We start from the raw sequence: 16,412 nt of genomic DNA, 5'->3' as shown, positions 1-16,412 counted from the left end.
TGCAGCATAGAACTTCTAGGAATTTCCTTGCAGCTGTAATAGCAGCTTTTTGCATGGAACAGTAATGCAGTAGCTTGTAAAAATTGTCTTTAAGCCTTGTATACATTACAAATGTGACTAACTTACCCAACTTGTTTGTGAGAATATTGTTAATTAGTGCAGCATAGTGATTACAAATGAGAACTTAAAGTAGCAGTAGATAGTTCTAGCTTAGATTGATTTCATTGTCAACAACTTATTTTGTACATAGACAATGTTGTATTTTTCTTGCACAGTGTGGTTGATATTGCTCCTACAGTTGATTAAATATAAATGTAGTGGATTAAATAGTCTTTACTTTCAGAGAATTTTCTGGAAATAATATGCAGAGTTTAGAAATAACATGTAGAGTAGCAGACATATATGGCCTCGTTGCTTTGAGAAAACCTTTATTGATCAGATTTATTACACAGTCTAATGATAAACTCTCAGTTGAGCTTGTAAATGGAGTGTGGTCTGTCCTGTATCCTGTAACGTATTGTTGTAGCATGTCTTTAAAACAAGTCTTAAGTAAGTGCGCTAGGAGCGGCTCCCCCTGTACTATCGTTTCTGTTGTAAGGTAACTCATGGGTTTCTTGCAACCATATGGCAAACGGAAGGGGAGAGTCGTCACTTTTTGGGATCTTCCTACTTTAGATGTTGATATTTGGCTATGTGTTGAGTGAGGTGATGGACCTAGTGGAAGAGGCTCAAAGTTTACTGTTACGTGCATGCACTGGGGAGAAACTATGCTGCACCCTTTGTCTCTCAGGGCTTATCAACTCAGTTTTATCCTGATTCCGAGATACTTATTTGGGTCTGCTGTAACAAGGCTTTCTGCCAGATTTCACCCCCCACGGCAGTGTGGTAGTTTTTGTTTCTGAAGTAACTCAAAGACCTGATGGGATGAGATGGAAATTAGTTTCATTTCTTACAAATTAGTTGGTGAGTAATTCTGGCAGTTTAGCTGGGAATCCTTTCACAACTGGATGCCTAAATGGTTTGAAGCATGGGATTACACAACATCAAGAAGTGAGCTGCAGGCTTCTGCTTCTGTATAGTGAAGTCAGTCGTACCTGCTTCTTACTGTTCATCTCAAAAGTGATGTAATCCTGCATTGCTCCTGGTATGTGTACAGAGAGTGGAACCAGTAAAGGCAGGAACAAGGTCCTGCACTGTATAAGTGAGTGATTAACTCATTTTGAAACAATAAAACTGGGTCTAATTACACCCTTCCTCCATGTCTTGGTGAATGTCAGAGGTGTTAATTGTTTGTGTGCGTGTGCAGAAAGAGCATTCTAAAAAGGCAGATCTGTTGGCCAGCTATATGTAATTACTTTTCTAAAGCTTCTGTATTTTCATATTTATCAGTGAATTTTTACTTTATCTGATAGCAGAAGCCTTTCTTAAAATATTATAGTTCCTCTACTGACAATTATAATACAGGGCTTTATAATTAAAATGTGGTTTGCTTTTTTGAGAAAGTTATATAGTTGCTGGTGAAGTATACTAATATTATTAGTACTACTGCAGAATATAGTAATCTTACTGTGTTAGTACTTTTCTTTTACACACTGATACATAATCAAAACATTCTGATAGTCTAACATTAAACATACATGCAGCATTGTTTAATGTAGCAGTGTTTAACATTAAATTAAACATACATGGAGCAGAACATAATATTTTATGTTTTGTATACACTGCAGAGTGTGTGAAATTCTACAGAAAAGTTTATCTTTAGGGTATGTAGAGATAGGTGCATTTTCTGAAATATACTTTAGGGCATTTATTGGTAAATCAGCTTGATGATGATAAATTTTATTAGCCTTTGATTATTTTTAATTTATGAAAAAGTAGATAGTTTTAGGCATTTCTATTAATTATAATTAGGCAAAAATCTTAGATTTTAATTTCATTGTTTGTTACCATTTTAAGGAGCCTTTTTTACCTACCAGGCCTATCCTCTATAACAATATGGGCTTGATTACAGGAAGCATTTGCAAAGGAATCAAGATATACTTGTTTAGAGTAAGAAAGGTGTTTATCTTAGCTCTCGTTATAATTAAATGTCTGTATTCATAGGTATAAATTGTTCTGGCTGATGTTGCACTGGATGTCTTTGACAGCTTGAGGAAAAAAGACCCCAAAATAAAAAATGCCAGTGCAGTCTTCCCATAGTTTAGAATAGACCTCATTAATTCAAGGTTATAGTATATAAACTATATCAGATCTCTGAAATTATTTGAAATATGAAATGCAATGATTCTTTTAAATGGAAAAGTAAATTATATTAAAATAGATGATACTGTAATTAGCTACTACAGTTAATGGATATTTTTTTTTCTTGCAATGTAGTTGATTCTACAAAGCTCCAAAAACTTATTTCATGAAACTTTACAGAAGAATGAAATTTTAGTAATCTTGCAATTGGTTATTTGTTAGTACAAGACTAACAAGTCTTGTATAGAATCTTGCGTTTTAAAAGAAAGATTCAACTTAAGTTATAAATGGCGATTTTTGGGGGTTTTTTGTCTTTTTGTTTCTGTACTGGTGCTTTGGGGTTTTTTAGCTTGCTGACTGCTATATTTCAGATACAACTCGCAGGCATACTCATATGTCAAAGACTTGGTGCATTCTGTGTACATATGTCTGAGGAAAAAATACTGCAGATGTATTTTTCCTTTTTCAGCTTGATTTTTTTTTTTTTGCTTACATAGGGTAACAATTAATATAGGTTGCCAAAAGAAGAATGCTTTGTAATTAATTTTTGAATGTAGCTCTTGATGCACATGGATGAACTGTCTTTCATAGTTAATACAGGTTTCTATAAAGAAATTCTTTAATGAGAAACTTGCTTTTAATTAAACCACATCCTAAATTTGGAAATCAAGATTTAAAAATTATGGGAAGCTTCTGAGTTTCAGTAGGATCATTTTCCAGTTGAAAACCTAAAAATCATTGATATCTTTATTTTTCAAATACAGAGCTTAATTACTATTGAAAGCAGCGATCTATCTTTTAACAGTATATATTCTAAAAAGTGGGTTATAATAGAAGCTATCTTCCCTTAAAATGGCCAGTCGTGTGAGTCATAATGCTCATTGATAGTAAAATCAATAGAGCATTGATTCTGAGACTTAATCCTTGGAGGCTGTTGTTCAGAACAGCGGACATAGCCTAGTAAATACAGAGTGCTGTTTAAAGTGTTTAATGCAAGAGACTCTGCTGTCTTAATTTATTTTTTCTTAACAGATAATTTATAATAGAACACGGTTGCCAAATGTTAGTTTGCAATCTTGTTTTACCTATTACTATATTATTACCATTAACATATATGGACCTTATTTAATCAGGAGCCACATTTTCAATACATCAGTTAAGAAGCCTTAGTGCGTCAGAAAGTCTAATGCTTAATAAATTTATAGTAGTATTAAAAAAGATTCTTTCTTGATTCTACATATATTTCTCTGAGGCTTTCAAAGGAAGAGCATCTTTTGTGAAATCTTATCAACCTAATTTATTTTTTAAATGGTTTTGTTTCTAAAATATTTTCTTGTATTCTAACAATAAAATGTTTAGCAAATGCATTATTTTTTTAAATGCTAAAACTTCTACTTATTTCTTAAACAAAAAGTAGAAATTTTCATTTTGAAGTAACACCTTAAGCAATTTTTCTGAACAGAGTTTGTGTTAAGGCATTAGTAGTTAATTTGTTCTGACTTACTGGGAAAGGGAAAAAGTTATTACTTCAAATTTTACAATAATGGATATTAATCTTAGTATTCTCATAATTGTCATGGAAGATAGAATCTTGTAATATGAATTTTACTACTGGTAGCATTGAGAACACTGCAGAATCCTGACGTGTTAAATCCTTTGCACAGAAGTAATAGTGCCAACTTGAACAAATGTTTTATCAGAAGTCAGCTTTTCTAGATGTGCTGAATTAAAGTTGTTTTTTTTTTTTAATTGAAAAACATTGCCTCTTTCTGCTTAAAAAAAAAAGAATTTGCCTGTGGAAATTTTTTTTTAGTACATCTCCAAGGTATCAATTTAATAACTATCAAAGTAGCTAGTGCAGTTGTTGCATTTAAATTGATTTACATGTCAAGACTGGCAGTTTAGCAGCTGCGCTATTATTCCTGGATTGGTCAATTTACTTGAGAAAAACCTACTACTGAGTTCTACTGACCTGCATGACAATATAGGCCCTATTTCTATTCCTGTAATTAGGCCTGCGACTAACTCAGAATATTTTTAATTAAAATATTTTGGTCAATGTGTTGCACCAAATTAGGCCTTTCAGTGCAGATTTAATTCTGGAAATGGTGTGATTAGAATGTGTAATGAGTTGTGTTCAATTTAAGATTAACAGGTTGTGCATCTTGAACATACAGGTTTTTGAGTTTAGTGTAGAGATTTTTGTTTGAAACTTTACTCCGAAAAGTTAACAAATAGAAAAATCTGTTTTGCATGTTTGTGGTTTGTTTATTTTGAAGTTGATGATAACATATTGTAAATAAAAGAACCCAGACATACTAAGAAATTTCAAGACATTTGTGTGAAGAAAAACTGTCAAATTGTCGTAAAATTGTTTCTGTACAGTTAGTACTGTTAGTAAAAATTAAACAGTTTTAAAACAGATTGATTTTGGAGACAGCTTTTCAAATAGAAAATCAGAATTGTCTAGCTGTGGTGAACTTGGTTTTCTAACATCAAAATCAAGCCTTTAACTTAACATCCATTCTGTGTCAGGTATGAATTTAAGTCTGGCAGCGTTTTTACCTAATGGATATTGTGCTACTAAAGGACAAAACAAAAGCAAAAATACCTCTCCCCTCCCCCAACACTTGTGCTTTTAATTTGTAAAGAAAAAAAGATTTCTATTGTTTGAGACTTTTGTTCTTTGCTACTTATTTAGTAGTTTGTTGTTTGTTATTTACTTCTATCATGGAGACCTGCCCACTGATTACTAGGCAGGTAGAACACATATACATTTCTAGAAGTCTGTTATTTCAGCAGTGAATGAACTGGGGGGGATGAAGTGGGTGTTGCAGGAGCAATCAAATTACTTCCCCCCCCCTTGCAAAAGACTAGATACATTTCCCCAGCATTTGGTTCTGGATTCTGTTTGTTTCCAGATGCAAGCCTAGCAGCTGACAAAACAAGGCATTGCTCTATTAAAAAAAAAAAACATTACTAAATGATCTTTTGTGTGTTTATTATTCAAGCAGTCTGTGGATTATCATTTGTTTTGTTTTATAATTGGATGGTTTGGCTTATTTCATTTTTAGCTCTCCATGAAAGCCTGTTATATTTGCTACTGTAGGTATGATGATATTCTGATCAATGGACTACCAGATTGGCGACAGCCTGTATTCTACTACAGGCGGGTGAGAAAAATGAGCAATGCTGAGCTGGCATTACTCTTGTTCATTATACTCACAGTGGGTCATTATGCTGTGGTTTGGTCAATCTACCTGGAAAAACAGCTGGTAAGTATTGGTAATAAATCAAACTTGCTTCAATTATTAGTATTGAATTTCCTGCAGAAGTTTGCATATTCTAGGGATCTGTACCACTTCCCCTGTTTTGAATTAGGATTTTTCATATTTTAAAAGGATTATATTTAAAATGGTGATAATTATAGAATGAGATATTCAACATATCAGAAATAGTAATCTAAAAACTAATTTTTCTGGAATTGGTAATAAATAGCAGGAGATGGTTCTTTGGTTTTTAACTGGAAGGAAGAAGAGGAGTAAAAACTCTTCTATCATTTATTAATGCAGAATCATATGCTACTGTAGTTATGTCTATGGTTTTCCTAAATGTTGCTTAAAAATAATCAGTTTTTATTCATTTAAAAGTCATACTGGCTTTGCCTTTGTTCTTAGCTAAATGCTTTTTTTGGGTTGGTTTTTGTTGACAGGATAGGCGTTGGTAAGCAGCATAAACCACGTTTTTTAAAAATTTTTTTTATTTTTTTTATTTTTTGTCATATAAAAATTTGTTGCACTTAGTAGACTAGGAAAAAACCTAAGCACAGTTTGAAAAATATTCATACATTAGCATCTGTTTACTTTTTTTATTTTCCACTGCATTATTGAAGTTGATGAATGAGAAAGGAGGCAAGTTGAATGCTTTCTCCTCTTAGAAAACTTTGATTGCTATGGAGATACACATGAGTGACAGAACTGGACTTCATGTGTGTTTAAAGACTGGATACCATGGCAACAGTTATTGTTAAGATAGATCATTTTACTTAATCATGTAGGACCCCTAGATACATTTGCATAAATGCTACTCTACTGTTTACCCTTCACAGAAGAGTCCCAGTAACATTTGTGGTTTACATGTTAATGATAACCTGTAACCGTAGTTCTTTCTACATCAAGGATGAACTGCTTAGCAGAAAAAAGAGGGAGAAGAAGAAAAAAACAGGCGGCAGGAGTACAGATGAAGCCAAACTTGCTGCTCTAGACAAAAATGAAAGGTGGGAAGGAACTCTCTTGTTTTCTGCATTTTAAAACATTGTATCAGCTAGTGGTTTAGTTTATCATACTCTCCTTGCATCTTTGAAATATTTTGTGAGAAAAATAACTGTATTTGTAGTAACAGCCATTGCTGATATCAAGTGTGCCTGTGTAGATGCATTTTCAGGTTTTCATTTGTAAATAAATGCGTGGTGTTCATTCAGCAGATCAACAATAATTGAAAGATTAAGGCTGAATTAATGGTATGTGGCTTATAGAAGGGTACTATTTCTGCAAGTTGATTTTAGAAGATTTTACAACTTTTTCCATCTTTGAAGATTTTTGCCTTTGATTACAATTAACAAATTTCAATTTATTTAAGCTTTAGTTTATTACCATACCAAGCAAGGAGTTTTAATGGGGTTTTAATGCTTGTCTAATTTAATGCTTTTTATCTGATTAACTTAAAAACAAGTGTGTTGGTAAAGGCTTCTAACACCATTGTTTGTTAAGAAACACATAGGGAAATAGTGACTTTCAGGACACTCCAAAAGATACCACCATTTCTTCTATTGATTCATAGAAAGAAATGAAGGGTTTAAATAGTTCACACAGCGGGGGCATGAACTGGATCAATGCAGGATGGAGATCAGAGACCATTCTGCCTGTTGTCTTTCCTGATGACATCAGTGAGTAATGCTCCAGTGAACTGCAAATGACATTAATTTTTATGTATTGTTTTGTTTATGCTACAGTCTTCATATCTGGTTGTCAGCACTTGTGAACACTTGGTTGAGGCTTGAGGGGTTTTTTGGGTTTGGGTTTTTTTTAAATTGAAGTGATTATGTGGCTTAGAAATTTATTTTCTTGAAGAAAAGCCCCTTTTAAGAGATTAAAATACAGTAATGATTAGAAGTTAGCTGTTAGATATTTTGAATTAAATATCAAAATCTGTCTTTAATATTATGTAGTTACACATTTTTATAGGAGTTGACAAGTGCTAATCATCTTAAAGGATAACGGGCATGTTCTGACTTTATGTGGCAGTAATGAAAAACTTACAATTTTATTTGACTGCAGAGTACTGGACAAACCACAGTGGCATGACTTACTTCCATGCAAGTTGGGAATATGGTTCTGTCTCACTGTGAAAGCTTTACCTCAGCTATTCCAGGTAATAGTAATGATTTTAAGTTATAAGTTATATCACTTTATTTTTCTTGATCATGATGTTATGCATAATCAGATGTATAGCACTTGTTCTTAGGAATTTTTTGGCTCAAGCACACACTCTGTGTGTGTGTGTGTGTGTGTGTGTGTATATATGCACACACATGTATATATATTAAAAATTACTCTTTGGAGGCAAATTTAATATCATAAGTTCATCAAAATATGAATATATTTTAAATGGATATTTTGGGGGAACAGTGAAATTACTTTTTCTGATTAGGTAAGCTTTTTTTTTTTAGTCACTGGATAATGATATAAATTGATACCTGAAATTACTAAGGTAAAGTAACAAAGGTATGTTTGTAACTGATAAACATAAATGTGGCAGCCTTGCCCACAGTTGTGGGTTTTTTAATCCAATACTATAAACTGTAAAATTTAGCTGATACTCAGCCAGTGTAAGTATTGTCAGATGAGTTATCAGAATAACTTTTTTAATATCACATGCTCTTTCTTTTAATTTCCTTTGAATACACCCATTTGTTTTTAATACCCTTGTCACTGCTAATGAATATGGATCAGGGAATGCAAGGTGGATTTTACTTTGGTCTACCGAAATATTGAGTATTAATTCTGAAGTATAGATAGTATAAACGGCATCAATGTTCAATTTCTGTCTGTGTTCAAGTGGGAAAAAGCATATAATTTGCTGTTAGCAAAAAGCTTGTAAAAGTTATAAATGCAATAAAGTCTGGTCTTTCAGCATCCATTTTTATAGACTTTAACTTTTCCTACAAAGAGACGCAAAAGTTAGTATCTCTTCCTCTTTTAAAAGTTTCATCAGAACTGTGTGGCTATTTTAATAAAGAAACCTCTCTTTCTGCAAGTTTTTAAAGCAAAAATGATGATGCTAATTAAATCAACTGTTGTATCCAAATTAAGCTTTGATGTTCATCCCTCATTGAGGTGAGTCAGATGGAAAAGAATTAGGTTCAGCAATTGCTGTTGCTGCATTTTTGAAGCTTTCTTAATATTTATAGTACTTTCTTTTTTGCCTTAATTGCAAAATATTCAAAATATTACAGAATATAGTAAGATTCATGAAAAATCTTTCTAAGCTGTCATTTTCTCATTTTTGTGATTCTAAGATAGTCTGTTAAGAAGTCAGTATGACAGGTTTCAGATTTGCTGTTCAAAAACCAGCTCCTATGTCTGCCAGAATAGGCAGAAAAGATGAATACAACAGAAGTGATGTTTCGCGCTTTGTAGACACATAGCCAATACCTCTTGTGGTGGATTTTAAATCCATTAAATTAATGGTAGTGGGAAAAAAGCTATCCAATAACTGGTGGAAAGTTGGAGACCAGCAAGTGGGGATTTGGTGGCAGGGGAAGCATGATGTAGAGGAATTCAGAGCAGGAAGGCTTTGGAACAAGGAGGAAGCGAAGAGATGGGGTTCTAGAGTAAATTGCCCTGTATGTAAATTACACTACTGCTTAACTCCAGGGTTTGTTTTGTTGTTGTTTAAGATGACTTACCAATTATGTAAGTTAAAATGCAATAAAATATAAGTAATCTTCAATATTAGGAATATTCATGATTTCAGGTAACTGAAATAAATTACTGTAGCTTATTAGTTAACAATACTTAAAGAAGTAATACCTCTTCTGAAGAGCATAAGAGCAGCAGTGACCTCATGTTGGAGATGTTTTCTGAAATGATAGTGCAAAAGGTACCTTGTATGTTGTAGCTAGCTGGACAGAGACACCTCTGGGCTCTTTTTGAGTTATATTTCAAGTTTTAGCAAGTTCTGCCTTAATTGCAATTATCAACATATGGCAAAAAAAGTAGCTTTACTTATATGATTATACCCTGGTACAGAGATCCTGTTTTGAATATAAGTGCTTTTCTTTTCAATAATACACTAACATAGGCTTGAGATTTCAGAGTATTTCAGGCTTCTAGTATAAGTAGAATCACTAGGGCAGCTTATCTAGAAGATGAGACTCCTACAGATACAGAGTAGCGTTATTTGTATTAGTTACACATGCAAATTAATTAACAAGGTGTTCCAGTGGTTGACATACGGATGGTTGCTACAGATTTTAGTTGTTTATTGAGTTAATCTAAATGATTTCTTCAGTCATTTAAGAGCCAACAAATTATTTTCAAAGTTGGCTGTCATTCATCTGCAACTAATGCAATTGTAGATTAACTTCTAAAAATGCATCCATATTTAAATGAACCCCATTTGTGACAGAAAAGGGTAAGAGTTAGCAATACTTTTAATTAAGCGTTGCTTCTGCCACTGAATTTTTCAAAGCCCTGTCAGTGAAAAAGCTGAACTGCTTCCTCAAATTAAGGAAACAAAACCACATGCCTGTGTACACAAGTTCTTCTTCAAAGGAAACTTTATTAAAAAGCCAAACAAAACAAGAAACAACAAACACAAAACCAAACCAACAACAACAACAAAAAACCCCAACAAAACAAAAACCACAAGGAGAGTTCAATTTAAACTTTTTGCCAGTTCTTGTATTGATTCCTAAAAGGAAAAACCTAGCATCCATCTCTCTTCCCATTAGTTAATGTGAATATTCCACTTACAACAGCTCTGTCTGAGGATTCTGTTGCTGAGCTTCTGCCCATGCCTGGCTCTCATTTATCCAATTGAGTGTCTTTCTCCTACTTCCCCTCCTCCTTCAAAATGTCAGATTTCAGAAGGAGGCACTTAAAATAATTAAGGTGGGCCTTTACTGAAGAAAAATGCTTTGTTTGCATGCCCTTGTGATGGCCTATGCCATTTTATTGTAGTCTGCATTTTATGTCAAGAAGCTGAAAGAAAAATGGATGAGAGGAGGATGAGAGAAACTAAAAAATGATTTTTTTTTTTTTTAAACTGTTGACAATTGTATTTTGAGAGAGACTACATAGGTCCTTATATCCATGTATTTACTTTAGTTAAATTTGGGGGTGAAACCAGCATCTTTACGCTTGTTTGAAGAAGTGAAAGGAAAAGAATACATAAAATGTATCATAAATCAAATATCTGTGGTGTGAAAGAAACATTAAGTGGGGTGTAAATTACATTGACTATTACCAAGTTTAATTCTTATAATGTAGGCTCAAGAAAAAGATAGAAAAAGAATGCAAATTGTTTCTAAGGTCATTTATAGTTTACTGTTTCATGAGAATGACCTGGAAGAAGGCTATATATTTAAAAAAATAAATAAAAGAAAAAGGGGAAAAAAAAAAAAAGAAACAAAACTCCATTAAAATGCTTATTGGAACTGAAAATTGTTCTTACAAAGAAATAAACCAGCTAAATATAGTGTGCAAGAATTTCAGTTGAAATGGTGAATGTAATACAGAATAGACAGTTGTGTTAAGTGTACTTTTCTTTTGTGGGAGAACAGTTATATGTAAATTGCAGTTTATTCCCAAGCAGCTGACTAGAGTTTTTTCTTTGGATGTGCAGACATATAACTTCAGAAAAGTGGTCTGTCTTAAGTGTGTTAATTATTCTTCACAAAGTATTTCCTTCAGAAAACTGAAGATAGGAGTGTTCGTTAGTATTCCCGTCAACTACTTTTCTTCCACCTTGATGTGGTGAAGCTTAGCAATGTATGTCTTTATTTTTACACCAATTTCATTAATGCCAATCAGTGCTAGGAAATTTTATTAGTTAAATTATAAGCCTGCTGTTGTCCTGAGGGTAGTGAAGCAGAAAGCATTTTTGTTTGTTTCAGACAGAAATGGATTCTTGTTAAGAAAATAAAGTTTCCTATTATCTTGTCTCTATAGTAGTGTAGATGTAGTGCATACACCCCAGCAGTGAACTGTTGGAAGAACTTCTGGTGGCTTGCCAGTAATGAGAAGGCAGTTCAAGCTCAATACGTCGTTGCACTGGATATAACCTAGTGAGATTATCAACAAAGCTTTCAATTACAATTGAAACTTTTGTTTATAAAGACCTTTGTGTAGCACGAAGTGAATTAAAACAAAAAGGCCAGTAATTTATTTTTATGTAGACTACCAGATGGTAATTACTGTAGCTGATTTAGTAGCCTGGAATAGATTCAAACTAGTGACCCAGAGGTGTTTAATTTCTTGGCATTTTTTCCTCAGGTTTTCTTTTAATCCATGATTACATTTCAACACCTGTTTAGAGATGGTTCAGCTTTGGCTGTAACCGGATTGGCAACGTGTCATTAAACTGAAGAGGCTTTGCCAGCAGGGCATCTCCTTTGGCAAAGTTAGCTTTTAAGCAAGATTTGATTAGGTCAGCAAACATTTATGTGGGTTATTTTTGTCTTCACATATGACTTTATATAAAATCATCATGTGAGATTAAAATAAAATTTATTGCATTTAATAACATATGCCTTAAAAAAAGAGTTGTTTTGTTTTTTTTTTTTTTTAAGGGATTTATTCAGGTCAGTAAGGTTAAATATCTCCTTAATTCCCAGCTTTACAGGGTTTTGACGTGTTCTGACTTACTGTACAGCACCAATGTTGATATAAGTTGTGGGGAGCGAGCAATTGCAGGATGTGTGGCACGAGTGATTACCCATTTGCTCTGTTTCTTGCTGTTTTGCAGCTGTTGGGAGAACCAAAGTAGGGATGAAGCTCTTGACCCTGAGGTCAATTAGAAGCTTAGAAGCAGGTCAGAGGAGAGTGGACGGTAAAACAAGTATTCTGGGTGTATACAAGTGAGCAAAAATAATTTGTGTCTAACAGGGTACCGTCTGAGGCTCTGGAGACAAAATGGGCTTTGCTGCATAGTAAAAGTTTTAAGTAAATGTAAGACATTGAAGAAATTTGCCTTTAATTGCCTGCTGTTCTGTGGCAGCCAATTTTGTTCAGCTCCTTCAAATCACTTACTGTATGCCTGCATATCCCAGCACACACGTTAGAGAAGTGTAGCTCCAAGAGTTGCTCGTGTGTAGGAGGCGATACTGGCTCTCAATGATACTGTTCTGTTGTGGTATGAGGTCTTACGGGGTGTGAATGGGTCCCAGGGAGGCCTTGCAGCGTTGGCCTCAGTTCTCCCTTCTGTCTGCCTTTGTTTCACCACTGTGGGTGTGGAATACCCAGCAGATACTGCAGTAGCACAGCCTGCTGCTGGTCAGTCACCCGGTGCTCCGAGGCTTGGGAGCTACACTTCAACTGTCCACAGGCTATACACAGCTGAAGAGCCTGGCCACACTTGGTATTTATCCAAGGTCAAAGCATGATTTTCTGTTTATAAAGGAGGAAGTAATGCAATTCCTATTTATTAGTTTGCCCTCAAGTAAACATGTAAAAATGCCAAAGAGAAATATCAGTCATAATGTTTAACTTTTTTTTTAACATTATTTCTTACCATATTACTAGTTTATAAACCCATCAAAAGAGTGTTTTTGCTGTGGTATAATGGCTGGCATTTTTATTGAGTAGAAGTAGCAAATTGAAGGTCAGATGTTGCAGTAATTTTAATTTGACTCCTTTTTCTCTCTTTTTTTTGTACAAATGGTACAAAAACACTGTAGTCAAAAAGAAAAAATTAGTTCAGGAACTTCATACAAAAATTTCTCTTTAAGTCTGTAGATTGATTTAATAAGAATTAATGCAAAGAAAATTATTTCAGTATACTGATTTTAAGTATGCTTGTGGGAAAGTTTCCAGTTAACTGTAAATTCTGAGGGGATGCATTTTGTTTGTATCAGTCCCTCACCCAGGTCACTAAAATGTGAAGCTGATTATGTCACAAAATCTGGAATGAAAATTCACATATGGCCAATATTGCAAGTTGTTTCCAATGATTGCCTTATTTCTCCTAATCTCTAGTCTTTCTGAGGTAGACCAGAAAGCCAGGAAGATTAACTGGAGAAGAAAAAAAACCCCCACGAAGCAAACAAACATGCAAACCTTATTACCCTCCCCAAAAGTCAAGGAGAGGCCAGGGTGACTGAGTCTTACTCAAAACTGAAATTTTTAGTTCCAGAATTAGTGCAATTTGAATAAATACTGTATCTGTTGATTTAAAAATAACAAACAAAATAAAAAAACACACACCCCCCAACCCCCAACCAATACCCCAGACCCCCAAACAAACAAAGAAAAAAAACCCTTAAAAGTCCAGGATCAAGATTTTCTGTACTTCTGCATAACTCAACTTCAGCTTTGGCTTGGCAACCTCAAATTTATTGACACGAGACGATACTGATATAAAGAGGAACTGAAATACAAGAATTTTTCAGTATTCGTTCTTATTTGTGGTTAAAATATTGAAATTATGTTAATTGTTTGGTTTTTTTTGTTGTTTTTTCTGCAACACTTTGAAATTTTTGGTTAAATATGAGGGTAATCACAGGAATATCCTAATCATAGGAATATCCTATACGTGGCAGTTGAAATATAATTTAGAAATGCTAATAGCAGGATTTTGCATTTCTAATACACTTTTTTTCATTCTGTTCCTTTTTGGAAAGTGTATATTTAAAATCATATATAATAAATGAGTATATATTAGCCCTCTTCATTATTCTTTTTGCTTAACTACAAGCATGTTGCTGCTTTTATGGTGAAGAAAAGTAATATATTTGTGTTGATGTTCTTTTCTGAAAACTTCTCAAACTCCTGCAAATGAGAACAAAGTACTTCTGATTAGGTAATCTGGAGCTTTTACTTAGAACAGTTCCAAGCTGTGTATTTGTGTGTCTTTCCTCTGTCCCTTTCTACTCCCCGAAGGACAAAAATGTTGCTTTTCTTATGTTTATTACCTATTGAAGGTGAAGTATACATCAGGTATGAAATTTTGATGTTGCACATATTTTCAGTTGTTTGGGGAAAGATCCTCTAAAAGAAAAATCATTACTGAATCTTGGGGAAGGAGCAGTAGATTGGAAGAGGCTGTATCTATATTGCCAGTGTTTTTAGGGCCCTAAAATGTTTGTATTGAGGCAAAATGACTGCTTAAATTTATCACTTTGGAAAAGTAAAAAATCTGAACATAAATCTGTTTTGAAATACTCTTACTACCAAAACCGAATATGCTTGAAAATGAATAGTCCTGTTTAGACTGATGCTACCGAAAACTAATGAAGAGTAAATTGAAATGTGCTTATTTATGTTAAGGCAGGAGTCGTCTTCTATTTTAAACTCTTTTCCAGTGTTTTTTCATTTTGACTTATAAGGTCTAATACCCATATAGTTTGTTCTGTGGCTAAAATCTTTACTCAGGTATGTCTTTTAATTTCTCTTTGCAACCTGTAGAGCCTTTTCTTATGCTTTTGAAAATCAAATCCCTCCCACAAATCTTCAAAATCTATTTTGATTAAATTCTTTGGTTGTTTTTTTTCTTTGCTTTACTTCATATGTATACAATTTTATGTGCGCTTTAAAATGTGCAGTCTCCCCTTTTTTTGTGATTATGGTATCAGCCATAATAAACTGTGATTAATAAGATAAAAGAGTAATGTTGCCTTTGTTACCTGCATATTACTCCATTTGCAGTGATAATCCATTTTATATCTATAAAGCAACAATACTACTAAATTTCATTTACGTGCTTCTGACTAGTTTTCTTTGTTGTTCAGCTATTGTGTCTCATTTTCATCTGAGCCACATTTCCAATTGTTCTGTGATTGACGTGCTGGAGAGATTGACAGTTACCCCCTAGTGTCTGCTGTCTGGAGATCCCACAAGCAATAATGGATTTTACACCAGAATTTAGCATCAAATATTGGCTTTCAGTGTCAAATGGGTTAAATTTAAATGCCGGTTAATTGTAGCCATTTTGAAATCATAGCCTTAAACAAAAGCATTTTTGGATATCAGTATGTCTGAGTCCTGTGTATGCCACACAACCCAAATGTCTCAAACTTACAGCAGAAGTTAAGCATTATACTTATGGCTGTTTCTGTTTCTTAATGAAGCAAATAGTCCAAATCTGGAGAGTACAAGGACGGTTTCCGTATGTGGTAGGGAATTCATATGTTGGGTAAACCGAAAAGAGCACCAATGTTGATCCTAATTTTGTAATTCAATGTTCTAACACAGAAACTGAATGTTTCCTCAAAGCCTTTATTTCTGCTGTTAATGGTAGTTCTCCTCTACCTACACATGTTTTTTTAGCCCCAATTCTACTAAAATCACCAAATCCCCCCTTCCCCACCTCCAAAACCAAAACTTTAAGCATGCGAGATGCTCTCATCTGTTACATTCCAGCAGCAAAAAGTTATGTAAACTGTTTAAAATTTCTTCTGTGCGCAGTGATCTACATAAACCTGGCAGAGGAACATAACTTCCCATTTTCCATACCCAAATGTAGAGACAAATAGGGAGTAAGAAGAGGTATTTTGGAAGGAGATGAAACCTTACTGAACTTTTGTGGGAATTTTTCAGAGTTGTTCTTCAGGCATGCTGACTTTTATCAGTGAGATGTCTCCAAAACATTAAGAAGTTCTGCTCAGAGCTGGATCATCATTCTGTCCTATGTTTTCCCACCTCCCTCAAGTATCTTTGAAGGGGTAGATGCCAGTATAACGCAAATAGCTGTTGTGTCGTAGTATCTTTGCAGGAAGCAATGTTTTTGGATGACTTCTACCATTAGAGGCAGCAACAATGACTGCTTAATTCAGTTTTTATTTTCAAAATTTATTAAGATGTCATATTTCATTTTTAATGAGACCAGATTTTGTTTAATTTTTATGGGATTATAGTTGAAATTATAAAAATATTTACTGATGTTTTACAGTA

The 16,412-nt window shown here is 33.9% G+C and overlaps 1 protein-coding gene across 1 annotated transcript in view; it reads left to right on the top strand.

Annotated features, from left to right (window-relative positions):
• The window catches only part of DNAJC1 (DnaJ heat shock protein family (Hsp40) member C1), a 114,606-nt gene that overhangs the window by 42,606 nt on the left and 55,588 nt on the right, over window positions 1-16,412 (top strand). Inside the window, exons 4-6 of the mRNA XM_052804086.1 lie at window positions 5,351-5,516; window positions 6,420-6,517; window positions 7,578-7,671. Of these exons, the coding sequence (XP_052660046.1) occupies window positions 5,351-5,516; window positions 6,420-6,517; window positions 7,578-7,671 (358 nt within the window). The remainder of the gene's footprint in view (window positions 1-5,350; window positions 5,517-6,419; window positions 6,518-7,577; window positions 7,672-16,412) is intronic.

Source organism: Harpia harpyja, chromosome 1 (assembly GCF_026419915.1).
Source record: "Harpia harpyja isolate bHarHar1 chromosome 1, bHarHar1 primary haplotype, whole genome shotgun sequence".
In the NCBI taxonomy this organism is placed as follows: domain Eukaryota; kingdom Metazoa; phylum Chordata; class Aves; order Accipitriformes; family Accipitridae; genus Harpia; species Harpia harpyja.
Note: the sequence above shows the minus strand (reverse complement) of the source record. Positions and strands in the feature narration are given on the sequence as shown.